We start from the raw sequence: 21,620 nt of genomic DNA on the forward strand, positions 1-21,620 counted from the left end.
CTCTCTGTCTAGCAGCAGGAAGGCTCCCCACCGCTCTTACGCCTCCTCGGCAATGAGAGGAAAGCGCACACAGCGCACGTATGGGCATTTATGCCGGTGTGAGTGTATTGACAACCTGTAGGTTTTAAAAATGTTTTTTACTCAGGGAAAAACTTGCTATTTCCACTGTACAGACGAAGACATGGAGGCAGAGAGGCAATGCGTCTCTGGAGGCAATGCTCATCGGTAGGCTTAACACAAACAAGAGGAACTTTTCTTCTTCGTCAAATAATTTGCTGCCGCAGGCTGCTGTGGGAGCCAAACCAGAAATAGGTTCAAAAGAGACTTTGACAAATTCATGGAAAATTGGCTATTAAACTTGATGATCCAAATGCAACTTCTAGCCCAGGAGGTCTCTAAACTGACAAGTGTTGAAAGTGAGAAAGATTTATTGCGTAAAGGTTGCTGTTTCTTACATTCTTTCCCCGTACTCTTGCTATAATTTACATGTTTCTGCTCATTAGTAGTCACTACATGGGAACAAAAAAATAGCTTTGATGAATTAGATTCATGCTCCGCTTATTTGAGGAACTAAACCTCACTTAGCTTCAGACCCAGCCTCTCACATAAAGGCTGCTGGCGCGGTTTGGTGTGAAGCTGCCTGTAATGCTGCTGCTCCTGTTTATTAATTTGCTCCCTGCAGAGATCACGAGGGAACTGGCCGGGACAGTCAACTGGCTGCTGAAGATGAAGGCTGTTCTTCTTACTCCAACACTAGCTTATTAAGGGATAGGTCAATCTGCTTCCACTTCTCTGTCTGCACCATGAAATCCCACTGCAAAGTGCTGTATTAATAATGGAAGATTTTATCTGCTGATGCCTCAGCCTGGTACTTTTCAGGCTCTCTCAGGGGAAAAGTCTATATTACTGACAGAGTAGAGAAGAAAAACGATGAACCTTCAAAGCAAAACTGTTACGACTCACCAGCTCTTTTAATCCTCTTCCTCTCTTTCAGTTGGTAGGGCTTGTGATCGTGTGACAAGGGGATAGCATTCCCATCCTTGTCACACAAGACTCCTCGCGAATCGCCAACATTGGCCACTGTGAGTTCTTTATCTGACAGCAGCGCGATCAAACAAGTTGTACCTGGAAAAAATAGAAGGGAACGGGAAGCAAAACAAATATATGGAGTGTATATATACATATATATATATATAAAAACGATTAGCAGGAAAATGTTCTTCCTATTAATGATGGCAGAGAGGGGCTGAAGTGGGAGGAGTGTATTCCAGTCTCTGTCCGAGACCAGGCTTTTCCTAATGGCCAAGGAAAGTAATAAGAGAAAAGTACCAATTAGCCCCAGAGCCCACTCGCAGCTTCTGTGAACTGAAACTACTGCACTGCACCATGCATGGGTAAAACAGAGCGCTCTCCCCTCACCCCCTCAAGAACTGGAGTCAGATTTTTTATTTTTTTATTGAAAAGAGGAAAAGATTTGACATTTTTAATTACTTTAACCTTTAAATACACAGAAAATGTAATTAGTCATTGACCACCATATCCAACAGACATAGTATTTGTTGGCTAAGGTGGCAGGAAAATATTGGAAGAACTGACTGTTTTTTAAGTGAGAACACTATAGTTTTTATTTTCCTCATTTAAGTGGAATGAATGTTGAGCAAAGCAGAGCCCATTAAGACCGTGCCTTTTCTGTATTGTCCCCTTCTACCTAGTGGGAGCTGGATTCATAAAAACTTCAGCTATTACAAATATTCCTTGCACGGGCTTTGGATCAGCTGCCACAAATTCATTCATATTTTAGCATAGAAAGATGGCAAGTAAGTTTTTAGATATACACTAACAAACATTAAAAGGGAATGTGCCTGGCTCTCAGTTTAGATTACATGGCGCTGCTGAAATTTTTACAGAAGGTAGTCTAGTATCCCTCGACAGCAAATAAAATTAACTTATTGGCTGCTTTCTCTTCCTTTTAGGTAGACCAGAGAAGCACATGGTTGAGTTTTCACCTCTGTTGTTAATTTACATCTGATTATTCATTAAAAAGAAGGTGCCTCCACAGCTGGGGTGCTCTGGAAGAAGCGCTCGGGGCCAGCACGCCTGAGGCCGGGCCCCTGTGATGAAATTCAGCCAAGAGCAGTATGTTTTAACCAAAGACGCAGTTTTAATGAAAATGCCGGCAACAGGGCATTCCAGCACTGCCCGCCATCAGTGGCATCCTGACCCCTGGTTTTGCTCCTGGGGAACTATATTCGGGTTTAAGTCTATGCTCTGTGGTCTTAAAGCTAAATTCTCAGAGCTGCCCCTTGTTGCGTTGCTGTCCAAACCCAGAATTAAAAACTATGTTTTGCTGTTCCCATGTCAGTAGTTGAATATCCCGTGACTGGTATAAATAAAATCGCCAGTAATAAACAAGTTGTGTTTAGATGCACCGTGTTCTGAAGATTTATTTTTAACTTAATGGTCTGTCTTGCACAGCTCTAAACTAGAGCTATTTTTTCACAAGACAGGCATATATATATATATTATTTTTCACAATTGATGGACACATTGCAGACCTAAATGGATATCGTTTCCCATTTGTTGCTTAACCCTCTGCTATCTGCACAACTTAACGGCTCACCTAACAACAGGACACGCAGAGGAACCTGTCCACCAGGAGCACCCAAGGAACCCAGCAAAATGAGCTGCCTGCTTGAGAAATATCTCCTCTGAAGGCTAAACGAGATCACACCAAAGGGTGTGAAGAAGGTTGTGCTGAAAGGGGCATGTGCCGGCTGGATGCCCGCCCTGTTCGGGTGCAGGTGTCTGGCCTTAGTACCCTGGTGAACAGACCCGCTCTAACGCCAGAGGGCTTGGTGGTTAAAATACCAGGATTCAAAACGCAAAGACAACAAAATAATAATGAAGGTACAAACTACTGTAGTGGGGTGCAGCTGGTCATTTAAGCAGAACAAAATGGGGTGTAGCGTTTGCGGCCACCTCATTCTCTACCTGAACAAAAGCTAGTAACTCTGCAAATGCATAAAGCTCTGCTGCAATAAAAAAATTATAGCAATAAACGGCACCCTCCTTTGCTTTTATTTATGAAACTTTCCTTAACAAACGTTCAAGCAGCGCCGTGCTGACAATCTGCAAGAGACTGCAACAGGGATCAATCAAAGACTGATCTGTGACAGGGCTGGTACCTGCTGACATTTCGTCTGAACTTCAGAGAAAGAACAGCCACCTTTGCAATTTGGGTTGAACACAAAACCTGTGAGATGCGAAACGGGGACAAACCTGAAAGCCTGGTTAGATGGGAGTACAGAGCCCAAACCACCTCCAGAGGGATCCCTGTGTGCTGCAGGAGAGAGACCCACGCAGCACGCAGGAGGCTGCAAGGCTCCGTGATCCACCACCCAACTGATGCTTCTCTCTGAAGATGAGAGCTCCTGCTTTACCTCTAGCTGCCACCTTGGCCCAACATTTGTATTTTTAAATTCACTGACTCTCCTGCGTGCAAGACCACCCTCCTGCGCCGCAGACTGCCTTCTCCCTGACACCAGCCCAGCGGGTATTTTTCCTACAGGCAGTAGTAAAAATCATACGTTTCCTAGTAAGGAAAATACTGCAAATAACATCCTAGAACCCTGGTGTTTGGAAAGTAAGATGCTTCACAAATATAGTCATTATTACCACAATTTTTATATAAATTGTAACTTTGAACACGGTCTTCTTGGTTATAAGATCTGTTTGAATGAGAGAGAATGAGTGTCTGAAACAAGATAATTTCCAAAGTGATTTAGGAAGGATCAGTTGTTTCACGGTCCCTGACTGATGGCTGGGCTATCGTTAAGTCTCTGACCTCACGCTACTGCCTGCCGTTACATGAGAAAGCAAACTTATTTTACTTTGTTTTCTTTTCCATCTATTTTTATTTCAGTCATTTAACCTTGCGTAGAGTTAGAAAACATCGTGCTGTTGTCAGCCGCCTCAGATTTAATGCAATTGCACAACGGAAAATTCCCAACATAAAGGGTCCAAAATTGAGAACACATGTTATATTAGTCCCTTGATGCAGCTGCCTGAATAATACCCTGCTGAGCGGTTTACAAAGAAAATCACCAGAAAATTTAAAACCTCTACTATACTGGCTGCAGAGATAGGTTTGGGTTTTGTGTTGTTTTTTTTTTATTTATTTTTAGGTCAGGTAAGAGTATTGGTGTTGTATTTTAGTGTGAGACAAAGCACCTTGTAAACGTCAAGGCTGCACCGGCTTTACCAGTTTTTAGAAAACCACTTTATTTATTGAAAGGAGTAAAAGTCACCAGAGTGCAAACAAGACCTGATTAATATATTAAGAGGCATTAGAGAGCACAGGCATGATCCAGCTCACCCCGCAGCTGCTGGAGATCTTGTGCTTAGCGTGTGGCGACAAAAAATCCTGCTGATGCCTGGCTCCAAATCCCCGCTGCCAGGGCAGCTCAGGGTGAGGACCAGAGCTCTGGGGCTCCAGAGGGCCCAAGTTGTTTGAAATTCGCCCAGTGCCTTCGTTTCATCCTAATCCATTAGCACAACCGCAGTTAATCTCAAGAGGTGCTCACCACGTCACTTCTTTTCTCCCTCTTTGCTGACTTTTCCTCTGTTTTCTAAGTCTCTCATGCCCCACAGGTTTCAGGCCATCAGCACATGTAACCTCTTCCCATCCTCTTCCCCCTCATTGCTCTCTTTGACCCTGGACTTTTGCCCATCCCTGCTTCATGAGAAATCACACCTCCACCCTGCCCTTAACTCAGGCTTTTAAATGGCAAAAGTCTCCCACCAAGGCTCTCCCTCCTGAACAACTGTTCCTCCCACACCTGCCTTCTCACTGCTTTTCCTGGGCCGCCCCCCCTTTTCTGTGGCTGTTTGCACAGAGTCTCTTTCTCAGACAAAACTGCGAAATGAGACTTCCCCCTCCTACGTTTTAACCGTTGCTTCCCCATTTGCACAACATGTGCCGAGGCTGTTCACGCGCTGCCTCCCATCGACCCGTCCTCCTACTCTAGTGACTTGATTTTAACATTTTTTATTCATTATCGCTTCATCCCTGTCCTTCTCTGGCTCTTTTCTTCTACAGCACATCTTTGTAATGCCCCTCTCTAAAAAAACATCATTTCCCTTGCTGTTTTTTATGGCTATCACTGCTTTCCTGTCTCACCTGTGAGCTCATTGAAGATGCCATTTTCAGCCACTGACAGAGGTTTCTTTCCCTCCAGCTGCACGCTATGCCTCCTCCAGTGCAGCCTCTCCCCCAGGCTCCCCATTAAAACGGCTTCTGCTGAGACCACAGCAGTGTTTTCCAGCCACAGCAGAGACAGTGAGCTTTTCTCATTCCACTTACCTGCCTCCAGCACAGCCAGCTCAGCACTTCTTGGCTGGTGAGACACTCTTCTCTCCTCTAATCACAAGCACGTCTGAAGACCCCTTCATCCCCCTCCTCTCCTCTCCTCTCTCAAGTCCAGCCTCTGGCCAGCCCCCACTCTCCTCTGTAGGCTTGCGTCTGCATAGCTCCATCTGCCAACACGTACATCACCAGTGTTCCTATACAGACCTCCGCACCTACTTCTCCATCCCAGGGCGGGTCTCTTCTTTCAACTAAAGGGTCAGCCTGTTTTCTTTGCAGATATGTATCCCAACACTTTCACTGCCCATCTTTTGCAGCCCAGTTTGGATGGGCCAGTGCCATAGGCTCTCTCCTATGAGTTTCCTGGGCATCATTTCCCACTCCCATGATGCTGCCATCAAACCTCGAGGTGGCGTGAAAACCGCTATTGGGCACCTTGTGGTGCCATCACGGCAGAAGCAGCAGATTGCTTTGCTGCCTCTTCCCAGCTTTCTAACGCGTCGGATGTGGAGTTTCACTCAGCTTCACTCCGTAGGGAAAAAGAAGAGAACTGGCAGAATGATGGGCTCAAAACCAGAGACCATCATCATTACCTTTGGGGAGACCAACACCATCCTCTTAGTGTTTAGCCTAAAAGCGTTAAACCCCAGAGGGCTAAAAAGCTACATTAATTCCCGCACAGGTAGGGCTTGTGACAGCTCGTCTGTATTAAACACAAGTCTGCGCAATAGGAAATTAGTATAATCTCATCTCTGGAAACAAAGCAAAGTGACAAGAGAAGGAAAAAACCCAAATGTAATCAATATTAATTTTTAGAGAGAGACTGTGAGACATACAAAGAGACCAGAAAATGACAAGGCAGTGACTGGAGGTGCACAAAGCTTCACAGGCGAAGGATGCGCAGCCTTTGAGATTATCTGCAGAAAGAGAAGGTGGGCTGCATCAGCTGGGACCACTGTGAAGCTGCAGACAAAAAGATCCCAGTTACCTTAATTAGAAAGGGAACGTCCCGGGTGACTGGACCTGCACCATGCTCAGGTGGACTCAGCTTTCTCAGTCTGTGTTTCGTAGGGTCAAACACAGAGCTGCGGAAAATGTCTACGTACACGGAATGAGCCCTGCATTGACAGGCTTTGAAAATAGTGGCAGGTTTGAAGCAGCTGGATCCCTTACCCGGGTATTGAACTGACACTGGAATAACAGCTCCGGCCAGTCCTGAGTTATCGGTGACGCCAAGTCAGGTGGGAGGTACGTTAAATCAACCCACCCAACCACTTTTTGCTAAGTCTGGATCCCCTTTCACGAACTGATGGTGTACTACAGCACTCCTGTGCTGCCTGACCGCCGGAGAGCAGAGGTCTACCATGCCCTTTGAGCAGAAATGCATTCAGACCAACTGCAGGTCAAGAAATTCCACACTTACTTGGCTGGACTGATTAAAAACCAAACAAAATACAACTCAAAAAACCCCACCTTTTTTCAACAGTGCTCAAGCTTGAATTCACACAATAATTAAGCTAGAGCTAGTATTTTCAAGCTTCAATAATCTCCAGAAGGAAACAGAATTACTCACAACAGTGCAAAAAGTGGGATAAACAACAATATAGATTTATATTTACTCTCCACAAGCAACTCACACTGCATGCAGCTTCTTTCTCATTTACAGACCATGCATTTCCACTTCCCTTACAGGGACTTTAAATCCTGAACAATAAGACTCCAGTAGTTTTCAGGGCAGATATGTGACATTTTTGTCATTAATAGAGCTGTCCTCTGTGCCCATCTGCCTCAGCTCCTCCCGTCAAGGCCAGCCATGTGTCTCCTGAATGTCTATTTTACATGCTCTGCACACACCCCTCAGGCAATGCAAATAAAACGTTGAGTATAGCCAGTGCAATAGGCAGGACTGAGAAAGACACTGTAAGTAAGTATATGATGAAGGGTAAGGGAGCCTTTTGCTTCCCAGTTGCCAGGAATATGGATAAAAAGTGGTGTGAGACCATCAAGGTTGCAAAATGCCACCTCCACACACTCGCCAAGTGACGCACCGATTCTAATCCAAAGCCATAAAAATAAATCTAATTATCCACTGCTTATCTGTAAGATAAGCAACAATAAAACCAAGCAGCAGACATTCATGTTTCTTTTGTGCTATGGCAGTGAGAGGAACTGTGGCAGTCACAGGGGCTGAAGTCCTTTCCTTCCTCTGATGCTCCCCAAACCATGCAAGCACAGAAAAGCAGGGACATATCAGGTACTGAAAACAACAGTTCTCCGAACAAAAATGATCCCAAGCACCTGTAATTGGGGTGGGATCACGGTAAAACCTTCCGCTGGGATGGACCTTTCACTGGATCCCAGTGACCTGCGCGCCTCCTCCTTGGCTGGTTTCTAATCCAAGGCGCCATTTCTCACGTGTATTTTCAGCTCCTCTAATGACATCCAGCCTTCATCAAAGACTTTGTGAAAGGCCAAGCTAACTGTGCTCATTAGCACTTCTTCGTCCTTTACTGCTTTATACATTATTGAAATGTTTAAATAACTACACAACTTCTTTTAGCAGAAGCTACGCAGATTAGAGAAAATGCTATTTTAATCTCCAAAATATACAATTTTGGCAAATTACTGGGCTAACCACCTGCAAATGAGGTAAACTTCTGGTCACTCACGATACCTTTCAAAAATACATGTGCATTTTTAAAGTACCCACCTCCTTTCCCTCAAACGTCTTGCAAGGGGTAGGGGACTGAACAGCCTACACATCATATAGGCATTCGTCCCTGAATCCCCTCAGTGCTGGTGTTTCCTAAAAATGAGCTGCACCTGCCCTTTCTTTCGTTAACAAAATTCTTCTTCAAAAGTCAATTCTGTAAGGCACAAAATAACCATTCTGAAAATTCAAAGTCTCATAATTCCTTAATCATCTCAATGTAACTTCCCCCCCCCCCCAAAATTAAATGAACTACTTTTAAAATACATTAAAAGAAACACTGGATTCTTAGAAATACATAGAAATTACTTCAAATCTTTACAAGATCATAGCTTAATTTCCACTGTGAAACAATTCCTACCTACCTGGCCACGTGCAGTACTATTTTAAGATTTTATATTTGAAACAGAGAACAATATTGTACTTCTATGTGGAAAGATCCTCTTTTCCTGTCTGATCAATGAGTACCTATACATAACTCAATCCTGTTTACCATCAATCATATTACATTCATCATATTTGGGATATACTTACAGACCAACAGATTCATGCAGATGTTCCCACTCAGCTATGTAAAAAATGCCTAAAAGTGTTTTCCAGGTAGGAACACAAGCTAGAGGGAAGTTTTGTGCACCTAGTAATGAAAGTTAATTACTGAAAAATGGAAACCCTTTTGGGCAGCCTCTCCATCTTCCAGACTGCTCTGACATGGCCTCGTCAATAGCGCGGCTGAAACAGGGAGCGCTCCCACCTTTGCGCTACCCTAGCGCCGTGTGATTAATTTCTCGTCCATATGAAAAATAATCTTAGTACAAAGGGAATCTCCATTTCAATTCAAAAGTTGATTTCTTGGCATCCCTCCCGTATTTAGTTTCACCTGAACATCCCACTCAGCCATTTAAAACACTGCAAGTAGAAATATGTTGAGAACGGTTTATTTTTTTCTGGTTAGAAATTTCTGTATGTCACCAGGCTAACTGAAGTGCAGAAAAGCACACGTGCGGTCTCCTCTGGGGATTGGCTTGGGCTTTCTGCAGCAGTTAAACCTCCCGTGCAGCCCTGCAGCGATACGACAAGAAAAAATGCCTGCACTAAGGTCTGTACATGAGAGGAAAAGAAATCTCTTGCTGACACTTCCCTGTGAGCTTTCGATATCCACGGGCTGAAACGCAGCCTGTGTGGTCAGTGCAACACTAGCGTTTGCACACAAGCTGCAAAGTCTGAACTCTTCTGATTGTAAGAGCTCCTGAAGCACTGGAAACTGAAATGACAGTAGACGCTCGTGCAGTGCGGTGTATCTAGATAGGGATCCTGCTACTGCTATTTCAAACCATATTCCTACAACAGCTCCAACCAGCTGCCACATCAGCCAAGCAACAAGAGCGAAGGGTCGAGCTTAGCGTGAGGTTTAGATGCGTCAGGCAGAGCACACAAAGTGGAGCTCCCAGCTCAAACAATGGAGAGCACACAGCATTCCTTTGCCAAAAAGCACACGTTGCATAAAGCGAAAAACAAAAGTTACTGCTTTCAAACAGGAATTACACGTGATTTCCCCCCCCGCCCCCCAATAAGTTGTTGAACATGTTTTCTGCAATTCCTAGACCTCCACAGCAGAACTAAAATTTAGGGGCATTTTCATGTAATTGATCCTTTGAAGTGGAGGCATCCCTCGGAGATCCGAGTAACTGGCCCAAGGCAGTAACCAGCTTGGTTTTGTTTAGCTTGGCAACTGTGCTGAGCAATCTCAGAGCAAAGTGGTGGGATTTCTGTCGGGTGGCTGAAGGGAGCCGGAGGATATCACAACCCATCCAAGCCCAGCAAAATACCCGCCTCTGTTAACAAAAGCTGCCCGCCTGAACCTAGGGTGTTCAGGAAGAAGTTGGACATTTTTCATGGGGAAAGATAAGGGTATTCCCTCAAAATAACAATACCTTAACTTTTGTAAGGAAGAGCTGGATAAAAGTTTAGAAACAAATAAAAGCTACGAGAAGTTTTACAGTGAGATATGTGTAGTCTGCTGCGTTAAGATTTGTCCCAAATTCTGTGATCTGTAAGAGAGATCTTCTATGGATCCATTAGACATCATCTACAGCTTTGCATTTCCCATTCTGGAAATATATCAAATTTTAATGTAAAACACAAGCTGCAGAACTGATCACACAAAAAAATAAAACAAAAAAAAGGGATTTCATGCTCTTAGCAATTTCAGACAAATAAACCCCTCCACAACCACAGTGCCAACGATATTAAAGACGTTACGTTTCTGACACTAACTGGCTTTGAGAGAGCCAGTTTGCTACCAATCTGCTGCAGGATCCACCCCACATTTTAAGCCAAGCAGAAGTTTGCTGGTGATGGCATAGGGACAGCCAATGCTCGGTGATCTGAAGTGTCAGCAATAAGGTCAGCAATGCCAGTGCCCCACATGCTGCCCCACGAGGCCTCGCAAGAGCATGACTGACCTTATCTAGTTAGAAAATGTTATGGTAGATGCTCAACAGGCTTTTATTAGTGATATTCAACTGTAACAAGGCCTGTAATCACATGGAAAAAGTAGGAGCAAAATGAAAATCCCAGCTGGAAAAAAAACCCCACCAAAATAATTAAAAGCATCCAATTTGTCCTGTGACACCTCTGGCTTTATCCCAGTCCTGCCTAAAGGATCAAGGCTGCAAAATTTCATTTGAACACCAGGAACTGACCTCAACTTTCCTGAGGTGCCTCAGCCATAATACCAGACTTAAAGCAGCAGCTATAAGTAAGGTGTCAGCGGGTAGGCACTGAACTGAACTCAAGACGCATAGTTAGCAAATCCTTCTCAGTGTGGCTAACGGCTAGCTGCACACATCTCTGCATTGCTCAGCCTTAGCGGGGCTGCCCAAAAATCTCTGTTGCGGCTGGCAATTGTATCTGACGAATGGCTTTTTACTGCAACTGCATTATCCCTTGGCTCCTGGGGTTGGGTTTCAGCCGAGAGCTACCAAGATGATCAGGGGGCTGGAGCATCTCCCTTATGAGGAAAGGCTGAGCGACCTGGGTATGTTCAGCCTGGAGAAGGCTGCGGGGGGACCTTGTCAATGCTTATAAATATCTGAAGGGCGGGTGTCAAGAGGATGGGGCCGGGCTCTTTTCAGTGGTGCACAACAGCGGGACAAGGGGCAATGGGCACAGGTTGGAACACGGGAAGTTCCACCTCAATATGAGAAAAATCCCCTTCCCTGTGCGGGTGCCAGAGCAGGGGCACAGGCTGCCCAGAGAGGCTGTGGAGTCCCTTCCCTGGAGACATTCAAACCCTGTCTGGACATGGTCCTGTGCCCCCTGCTCTGGGTGTGCCTGCTCATGCAGGGGTTGGATGAGGTGATCTCCAGAGGTCCCTTCCAACCCCTGCCATTCTGTGATTGTGATTCTGATTGTGTGATTCATGAAAGACTAACACCCATCAGCAGCACGACCATCTGTCAGGCTGCAGCTAATTTCATGGAGCACCACCATGTAAATACCTGTCGTGCTCTCCAGCTGGCCCTGAGGCACTCAAATGACGGATCACTTGCCCTAACTCCTGAACAAATAAAGAACTTATTAGTATCCAGGCAGAGCTGTACAGCAAGGCGGTATTTAAGAGTCATTTATTCGGTGCCCAAGGTGTATTGCCAAATTACAAATACAAACATGGACCCCGTCCAAAGGGACTGAGATCTTACTTCATATATCCCGCGCAAGAGGAAGAGGAAAAAGGGGAAGAAGAGTGATAACACACCAGAATTACACACAATTATGGAGGTTTGTGATTTAATTCAAGACCCTCACTCTGTCCCCGTCCCCTCCACTATCCAACACACAAAATTTGCTGATGCAGATTTTTCTGAGCTGTAAATTGAGGCTGGCTGGCCTGACCAAGGGCGGCAGCTTAAATCACACTGGTGACTTTTCCCTTCTTCAGGTTAATCAAATGCTGGGGCTAATCATCTTCCAACACCCAGCTAAAAGTCACCTCGGTCCGTACTTTTCTCCTTCTATATTTTCTGGTTGTATCTTCCCGTTCTCTGTATCAAACCCTACTTTGCCCATCTGCAAATAGGCAAAACGTCCATTTTTTGGGGACAGAGCTGTCACCTTGGAATCATCCTCCTGGCACATGGCTGAGTGAAAACAGCACTGTTTGGGGGGACCTTTTGTATGAGATCAGCAAATCCAACTGGCAGACAGAGCCCAGGCAAACACCTCTCTATAGATATGCCGAAGCCACTGGCAGACAGCGGCTGCAGCCTGTATCCCAGAGCTGCATGGAAAAGATGCACATGGTGGGAGGAAAAAGCACCGATATTGCCAAAACTCAGCAACTCTCACTCTTAGAAAGATATTATAGCACAAGGAAGAGCTGGTTTTTTGCTTGTTTATGACCAACTTCTTTACTTTAATGGCTTGTTACAGATTATGGATAGGGTTTTTAAGTAAGCTTCACTTGAGAACAGAAAGCCTCCTTTTGTTCCTGCTTCTTTTTCCTCCTACATCTCCCCATGTATAATTCAAACTCTGGGAAATAATGGAAAAGGCTAACAGTGATTGATTGTGGCGTGCAATGCAGTTGTGCATGCAAAGCAGGGCTTAGCACGAGCTGAATGCTGCTGCAAACGGGGAGAGCGCAAGGACAGATGACACAGAGAGGTGTGCAAGAGCGCAAGTGATCTCCAGAAACAGAGCAGCGCCTTTAGATCATAAATCCCTGTGCATGTTCTTGACATTATTACATCTTCTTCTTAATGATTCTCCTCTTAAAATGTTTTCAGAACCCCAATATTAGCTTTTCATATATAGCAAAGCTAGGAGCAGCGAGACTGAAGATATTAATTTAAATACTGAAATTTAGCAATTGTGGGTGTAATGAAGAGTCTTGCAAAGGTGTATCCGGTCATGATTTTGTGCTGTTCCGCCCTGCTACAGCAATGCTGTTTATGCTTGTCTGGGTAATGATGTAGGAAAATTTAATATGGATCTCCAAACGGTCTCTCAGGTTTGTAGGCAGAACAAACTTTGCTGCCTTCACTGCTACTCACAAGACCCTTCAGGCATTTATCTCTGCATCCATCAGCAGGTGACAAACCTCTGCCAAGATGGATGGCTTTCTTCCAGAGGCTGGGAACAGATGTTCTCGCCACCTACGCTGAATTTCCAACAAGCTGTGTCTTCAGTGCTATCTCTGTCTGATATGTTTTTAATAAATAATAAAAAAAATAAGATAAATCTGTGCTCATGTCTGGCTGCTCATGAAATGTGCGTCTGAAATTGAGGAAGAACGCTACGGTACTGACAGCAAGCATCTCAAGTAATGGTGCACATCAACTGAATCTAAAGGTTTTAAAATGAAATCTAACAAAAACTTATGCAAAATAAACCTCAAATAGTGATTTTAATTCTCCAGAGCTTACGTACTTTTAAAGTCTTTCATGAAGCCAAAGATACAAACAGGGAAGATGGCAATCAGGCGGTGATAATGATTGCAGCATCACCGAAGAACCCCATTATAAGCACTCTTGCAATGCGGAGGAGCAACCTTTCCCAAACGCAGGAGCCATCAAACCACCCCTCCCCTGAGCACAAACCTGGACTGACTCTCTACCATTAGTTACGACTGAATTAAGTAACCGTCTACAAATAAGTTTGTGCGCTTATGATGCTTTCCAGACTTAACTGATAAGACACAGAAAGGAAATGGTCAGTTAGTAATAATTAGTATTAAAACCATTAAATGGGTTAAAAATAATTTTCTGTTACACTTCTGAACCTCAGCACTCTGCAGGGCTGTGCTGGTTCCTTCTCTTTCTGTGGGACTTTGGTAATAGTAGATTTTTAAAATTATTTTTAAAAATTGCTACACATGTGTAAATTCCAAAGTGAAGAGTACATGGCATTTATACCGTAAGACTGAAAATAATTACACACGCTTGAGTAAGAACAGAACACTTCACGTGATTAGTAAAAAAAATCCGTAACTTACTGACACAGCCCCATAGAGTCACCGTTGCACCTGCACTGCACAGAGGTTTCACCACATATATAAAAATATTTTTTTTTGGTTTTACCAAATAGATCTTTACCAAATATCCTGAACCAAGTATTGTTAACATTTATGTTGGTTCTGAAAAATCAACTGCTAGCTACAAATTTAAATAGCTAAATACCTACTTCAAAAATTGATGAGGATGTGAAGAGTATTTCACAGGCAAGTAGGCACCTGTCAAAGTGCTATTTCTGCTCCGAGTTTCTGCTGAAAGGTTGTAATTATATGAATAATAAAAATTTATTTTAATGGAGCAAAAGAATACAGCATGATTGGGCTGGCTTAAATACCTGTCTGTTGTTTACAAATACTGGCAAAATTCTGGAAAGCCGGAAGACCGTAACGTAGGAAGTTAGAGAGTCTCATGGTTTGCATTGAACCTGCACCCTGAAATGTCATTTATATGGTTTGAATATACACCTACAGGCACCCTTAGGCTGGTGTTCAGCTCCCCACGAGAGCTGTCTGCCTGTGTCGTACCCATGAGCAAAGCTAATTCACAGCCAATGGAAAAGAACGGGCACGTTTAGGATATGACTCTTCACATACTAAAGTAGATGCTTAAAATAAACGGATGAATCACATTAGAAATGCTGGTTTCTTTCTAATGACTACTGAAGAGCTCTAGAAAAGTTGTCCAGAATTGGATGTCTATAATGCAGATATTGAAAGGGAAAAGAGACAAATTCTACCCTTGGTGACCGCCTTGTGATTTCTGCTGTAGGTAATGGTCCTCTGCAGAAAAACAGAGCACTGGTTCGCGGTGATCAAGTTTAACATGTAGCTTTAATGTGTAAAAGAAATTAAATATGCCAAAGAAAGCATTGTGTGCAAGGCAAATATTAAATAAATTCAGTAGTCATCATCTGACTCTATAAAGAGTAAAACTTCCCACTGTATTATCTGGAAAAAGCACAATGCCGAGTTTTCACTGCAGCAACTTAAGACCCAGAGAAGGGAGGATGTTCTTGAGATCAAATACCTAAAAGTCATTTTAAAACCCAACCTGAGCTGGAGAGAAAGCCACCAACCGTGGCGGCCTGCAGGACACTCTGGTTTTCTCCTTGTCAGAAAGAAGCCTCCAGCACAGCAACAAACGTTGCCCCGACACGTTCGAGCACTGTTAGTTACACATCTGCTGTGCCAACGTGTTTGCAACACATCAGGAAATAAATTTACTGGATTGCTACACCCCTGTCAAGGGGGGCTCACCACAGCACACAAAAGCCTACCCAGCAACATCCCTCGAGATACTAGAAACACATTGTTTACTATGACCATCCTTTGCCTGTACATGCTTTTGCTTCAGAAAAAGACATCATTTCTGGCTCTTTTCTTCCTCACAGCTTTTTTACAGCTCTCCTGTTTTTGTTCTTGCATATTCTCTGCAACCCATTGCCTTTGCTACTGTTCTTTTTATGTTTACTGCACGACTTTCTTCTTGCTCTTTAAACCCCTCCTAAAAACTTACATAAAGCTTTCCAACCATTTTTTATGCTCAGGTCATTTCATATTTGGCAGTGTCACATGTTCTTGCAGGACCATTGTCACTGTGTCATTGTGAGATTCTAGACGTCTGCTCTTCCTAATGCTGTCAACAGAGCATGCCCGTACCCTGCCTTACTGGTAATGGCTGTAGCTGAGACTGGAAGAGAAATATTCTCAAAATCCTTGTCAGGACAAGGATTTAAACACCTGACGAGTCACCACTACTGAAAGCGTGTTCCCGTATTTCCCCAAAGACCGAGCCCTCTGTTAAAAGGACCAGTCAAACACAGACCGTAAGCACGGTCCAAGCAAGAGTGTGCATTATAAGACAATACTCCTATTTTAAAGAAGGTGGGCGTAACAAACCCAACAGATCTTGTTCTGCACTTTTATTGGGCTATTGCTGCGCACAAGCCACCTTGAGATAAACATCACAGCAAAGATAAATTACTTCACCTTCACTGTGATGTAACGTAATGATGACTTTACCTGGTAAAGCTCTTTGCAAGGTATTTATTATCCTAAATTATAGAATTGATTTCCAGTGCAATTTTACTGCTTTAATTTTCTCATTTTCTCCTTGTAGTCACTTTCTCTGGGGGAAAACACCTGCCTGCACTGCCCGAAAGGGAGCACTGTAATTGAAAAAGGGGCAGCATTGGCCCCTCGATGATTAAAGCTAACCTTTTCCCAGCGTGACTACACTAGTGTGGACGTTTGTGTGAAGCAGATGGATTTGCCAGCCTCTTGGGCTGAAGTTTAATCTTGGATATTTTTGCTTTTCTGTACTTTTGCCAGAAACAGCAAATGCTCACGGGACTGGATCTACACCGGGTTGCAGTCCTTCAGTTGGAATGAATGTCTAAGCCTTGGATTTAAGCTCGGGGCTGGTTTTTACAGCTGCAGCTACTGGAGAAAGCAGACCCAGTCTTCTGCAAAGCACAGAAACACAGGCTGAATATGAGTAGTTGATTTAATTCCTTATCCATTCATTACACACTAAACCATGCCAGGAGCAAGGAGTGGAGGACAATGCATCACCTGAAGGACCGTGCGATGCCCATGGAGAGCACAGCACCTGGGCATGGCTGGGGGAGGCAGAGTACAAACCCCCACCTCATCCAGAGACAAAGTGCAATGTGTTGTGGTGCTAATGGCTACATTTTATCTCAGCAGAAATTTCTGTTGCTAAAACAGGAGTATTCGGGCAATGTGGGACATGGACTGCTAGCATAAAAACTCCCTTTAAGAAACGCTATGGTACTGACAGTGAGCATCTCAAGCAACGGTGCACATCAACTGTGGCTAGAAGTTTTCAGAAGAAACCTAATGCAAACTGCACCCATAGGGAGGGACACGCAGGCCAGGCATGAGCTTTTGGTCCCCGCTGGGAGGATGTGTGGAAGAGCAGCCCCCTGCTTTCCTTGCAGGTGGCTCCAGGAAACACAGGGCACCCTGGCAAATATTAGCTAAGAAAACATGTTCTGGGCTGACATCTGGCTCTGGATGCAGTGCCTAAATAGCAATATCTTTCATGACTGCTTCATGGCAGGGAAAAATGAAATTCATCTTTTTTGTTGGACAGTAATGAAACTCACTTTCTACAGGACTCTTGGGGAGAGGGGCCATCCATTAAATAAAAATCTATTGACTACAGTACAAAAACACTACCAGAATCTCCTAGCAGGCTTTAGCTACCTGGCATACCAGAGTTAAATGCCAAAATGCCTTTAAGTATCCTAAACTTGTATTTGTACAGAGTAGTCACTGACCACTCCAGATGTTTAGAGATGCTATAGATTGAAGGAATAGGATTAACATCCAATAAAGCTTCAGCAGGAAAAAACATTCTTGCGCAAAATTAACCCAGCCTTAGCTAGTCAAGAATGCCACTTTTAAAACTAGGGGATTTAAAGATTATGAGAGGATTTGTACCCATCTGTCACTTTTTGGGCTGCTTTCATTTTACAAAGCTTCCTCAGTCAAACTTCACTAAAAATCTTGTCAACATTTGACTATTTTTAGATGAACTCATTTTATTTGGTGGCTCTGATATACTGATTTCCTAAAGGGAAAGATTTACAAAAAGAAGCATTAGGATGTTGAGTCCATTGAAGCTGCATGTTATTAATATTGCATGCTGCTAGAAAGGCCAAATTAACTTGCAAAATTGTACCAGAAGCCCAAGCAATTTTAGTGCGTTTTTGTTTTATTCTGGCAAATGGCTGCAGCTGAATTCTACCCGCCTTGGGAGACATCTCTGGGGTAAGGGGAGTTAGCTGGGGGTGAGCACCCTGTGAACCCTTGGAAAATGGCCCTTCCAAGAGGGACGGGAAAGGTTTCCTGGATGGAAAAAGTCTGCTCCCTTGCTGTGGAAGTGCTCCCTTACATGCAGTGCCCTGCTGCAGTTGGCTACTGACCCTTTGTATCACGTACCTTAAACATTTAACTTCTAGTTTCCCTGGCTGACATGTAGCAGAACTCCAACTGCTCATGATTACAGAAATTAAACCCTTAAGAATGCTACTCCGGGATGGGTTTTGTGGATGTCTCACACAGTCCCCTGCCAGACAAAGTTATATTTTCCCCTTACATTACAATAATTTTTATTGTCACCATTTTCATTTTTAAAGGTTGATTTCTTCGTTTTGTATGTACCACCAGCAGCTTCATCTTCTCATTAAATTGACTTCGTTACGGCAAAACACTAATAACAGAAAAAATGTCACCAACACAACTGCTTGAGCGCTGAATAGCTGGAGTGCTTGGGATCACGAACAGCTGCTGCAATTATACTTCACTGCCCATTTTCTATGCTGTGCTCACAATCAGATCTTACTTCAAGAGCAGGTAGCACCATTTCTGCTTTTGTAGTAAACAAGTGACATGATTAGAATGAAGAGCGGGCTCCATCTCCGTGTTTTAATCTCTAGAGGTGTCTCTACCTGATTGGGAAGCTGAAATTCTGGCTTTTTATTTACAGCAAGCTGCACTCTCTCTCCATTCTGAATCTGTGTAGATGCTGGGACTTTTCTAAACTAGCTATTTATCTAGCTTCTCATTTCCACATGATTGTTTTATTGCATGATATAAATCCCCAAATGTGTGTTTCAAGCAGTTCTAATCTTTATTTTTGCTGTAGAAACACACAGTTTTCAATAAAGGAAAATGCTTGATTTTCCTTCTGACAGGAGTCAGTAATTTCCTGCACTTCATTTTTCCCTTCCTAACAAAATTCTATCAATCAAAATGACTGGAGAGATGACATGACCAAACCAGGGAAAAAGATTTACATGATTCATTGGACTGGTAAATTCCGCATAACAGAAAACAACAACTTTTGAAGCTTATTTTTTATACATCATTAAAAACAGGCCATATGCGATTAAACAAATATCCCGTGCCCTCACGTTAACTCTGTTGTCCTTTGAGAACTCATATGACTCCTTAAGTATGTGATGTGTGTACTCTGCAAATGCCACCGTATGGGGCTCAGGAGCATTCGAGATCAAAGCAGTTTAACAGAATCGGACTTGTTTATTGGGTGAACACATGAATATAATTGATAAAGTAATACAGCATTGTAATTCCTTGAAGTTACTAAAGCTCGCAGCCGTGTAAGTACCCAGAACACACAGTCTATAAATGGCATTTTAAGTTGCTCGAGCACCTTCCAGATCAAGGCAGCTTAAGAGAATCGTATCGCTAGTCAGTGGCAGTCTGAGTAGGAGTCTGAGCAAAGTTGGTAAGTAGTTTGAGCATTTTAAGTACTGCAGGGCACTGCAGTGTGAGTACAAAGTATTAGGACAAAATAACACCAGCTTGCCGGTGCTTGGTTTTCCACAGCTTGGCTAGTGATGAGAAACTCTGTGATTTCAGCACAGTGCCATCTAACCAGGTCCAACCAAAACAGTGATCCACTCGGGATGGTGTGTGGCTTCTGCCTACAACACCTGGAAGGAAAACCTGGACCTGAGCTTAGCATGGTTCCCCATGGTGCCAGGTACAGTCAGGGGAATAACAGAACAAGAAAGTGCAACCAGGGATTAAGGAAAGCCCCCAAATGAGGACATACTAAGTATAAATTCTCTTTTTGTATTACAAGGCTGCCTGAGGCTGGTTGGTAGGGCTGCGGATGAAAGGAGATAGTGTGTTGCAGCTCTCAGCCATGACTGCTTAAAGTGGAGAAACAGAAAGCAGCATCTTTCAGATGAAGCTAAGGAACGAAGGATGCTAAGAGATGTGCTATTGGGAGTGCGGTGAGCCAGGCGTGCACACACCTGAGTGCAAACACATGGCTCGTCTGTACAGACCTGCGTATACACTGCCAGTCCACTCGCTGCCATGAACACAAATTCAGCAGTAAAATAACGAACCGTTCTTTTTGATTCTTTCTTCGCAAGGTATTTAAACACCAAGAAACTTGGCAATATTGAGGGGAGTGGGCATATAGCAGATATTGGTGGCTATTTTGGAAGACCAGTGTCTCTTTTTTAATCTGTAACTGTAAAGAAGATGATGCATCAGGACAACTCTGTGAAGGATCCAAAAGCTGGAAGACGTTTCAAACTATTTTAAAACAAAATGCTAGTAAAAAGTATTAGCTATAACCTCCAAATTATCAAGACATAAATATCAAAACTGAAAACCCCTGCAATTGCACTGTTAAAATGCCTCCAACACTCTACACATTATCTGGTTTTGGCTATCCATGTGCATCATGTCACATCTAAAAATTCAGATTCTGTGACTATCCAGTACACTCTTAGCTAAGTGAACCCCAAAAATAAGGTAGTGGTGAAGGAGAAACCAGCAGAAACCAAGTCACACCACTTGCAGAGACAATAAAGAGGCACGGCTAGATCAATCAACGTCAGAGCATTACAAAGGGCAAAGCATTGTTAGAAGAATAACTGCCCTTTCAGCTCATTAATATTCAGTCACTCAAGTGGAAAATTTTCTATCTCAACTTGTTTTTAGAAGAAAGAAACATTTCACTGGGTCACCTCATACCTTTTGAGGACAAAGTTCAATTTGCCAGCACAAGCACTAGTATTCGGGAGAAAGAGTGAAAGTGAGCAATTTTTTTTTTCAGTAAAATGTAACTCAGAAAGAAGCACAAATATACCTGCTTCATCATAGGATACAGTCAATTTTTCCAGCATTTCTCGATCAATTGATAAAATCTGCTGTTCCAGGATGGTTTGGTAAGACAGCACACTGTTCTCCTTGTCCTTCTCATAGTCTTGAAGATGTTGTTTTAGGACTTCAGGCAGGCGGGACTTCACATATTCTGCTGCCGACTATGCAGAAAAGAGGCAAAGGTTTAATTAATATGTTTTCTTTTGAAAAGCTTTACGCATATCCATAGCGATTTTTTTTTAAATTTAAAGCACTCTCAAATGTAACTCGTCACAATAAAACACTCTGAATGCTACTAACTCCATGGTGCAAAATCCACAGGACATTTCTCTCCCAAAACAACCCCTGCCTACCCAAAACGTCCAGGAGCTGGGGATATAACAGCCCAAATTCCCGAGCTGAGGCATAACCCACTTTTCAGCAGGGAGTTTATGGTAGTCCAGAACGGACTAGACACTGGACTAGACACATACATACCACAATAGCTCAACTTCTTCATCGTTAACACATTTTGAAACTATAACTATAAAATATAATGTCTTTATTCTAAATTTTAAAGTACAAAGTGACAGAATGCAACCACTGCACCTGCTATCGACACACAACCAGGCTCGGACAGAGAGATAGAAGGGAATATTTAACAGCATCAAAAACTGACATACATGTACACACGTATCTACACACAGAAAATTCTTTGAATTTTTTCTCTCTCGCTGCTCAGGGCCATAAGGAAACAGAAATTAACACAAGGTGGCATGGTTGTACCAATGTTATGGAGCCTTGTGGAAAAACTTAAATGGCAGCAAAAAAGGAAGAGCAGCTGCTTCTGGAGAGGTGTTGGTCCCCCCAGGATCCCT

At 43.4% G+C, this 21,620-nt stretch overlaps 1 protein-coding gene across 6 annotated transcripts in view; it reads right to left on the reverse strand.

Annotated features, from left to right (window-relative positions):
• The window catches only part of PPM1L (protein phosphatase, Mg2+/Mn2+ dependent 1L), a 111,065-nt gene that overhangs the window by 12,746 nt on the left and 76,699 nt on the right, over positions 1-21,620 (reverse strand). For 5 of the 6 annotated variants that reach the window (XM_064457913.1, XM_064457917.1, XM_064457916.1 and 2 more), the window contains exons 2-3: positions 20,750-20,924; positions 964-1,125 (exon numbers count right to left, since the gene is read on the reverse strand). In XM_064457913.1, the coding sequence (XP_064313983.1) occupies positions 964-1,125; positions 20,750-20,924 (337 nt within the window). Of the gene's footprint in view, positions 1-124; positions 289-963; positions 1,126-20,749; positions 20,925-21,620 lie in introns of those variants that run through there. The other variant, XM_064457914.1, reaches the window with a different exon arrangement.

This window comes from Phalacrocorax carbo, chromosome 7 (genome assembly GCF_963921805.1).
Source record: "Phalacrocorax carbo chromosome 7, bPhaCar2.1, whole genome shotgun sequence".
NCBI lineage: Eukaryota > Metazoa > Chordata > Aves > Suliformes > Phalacrocoracidae > Phalacrocorax > Phalacrocorax carbo.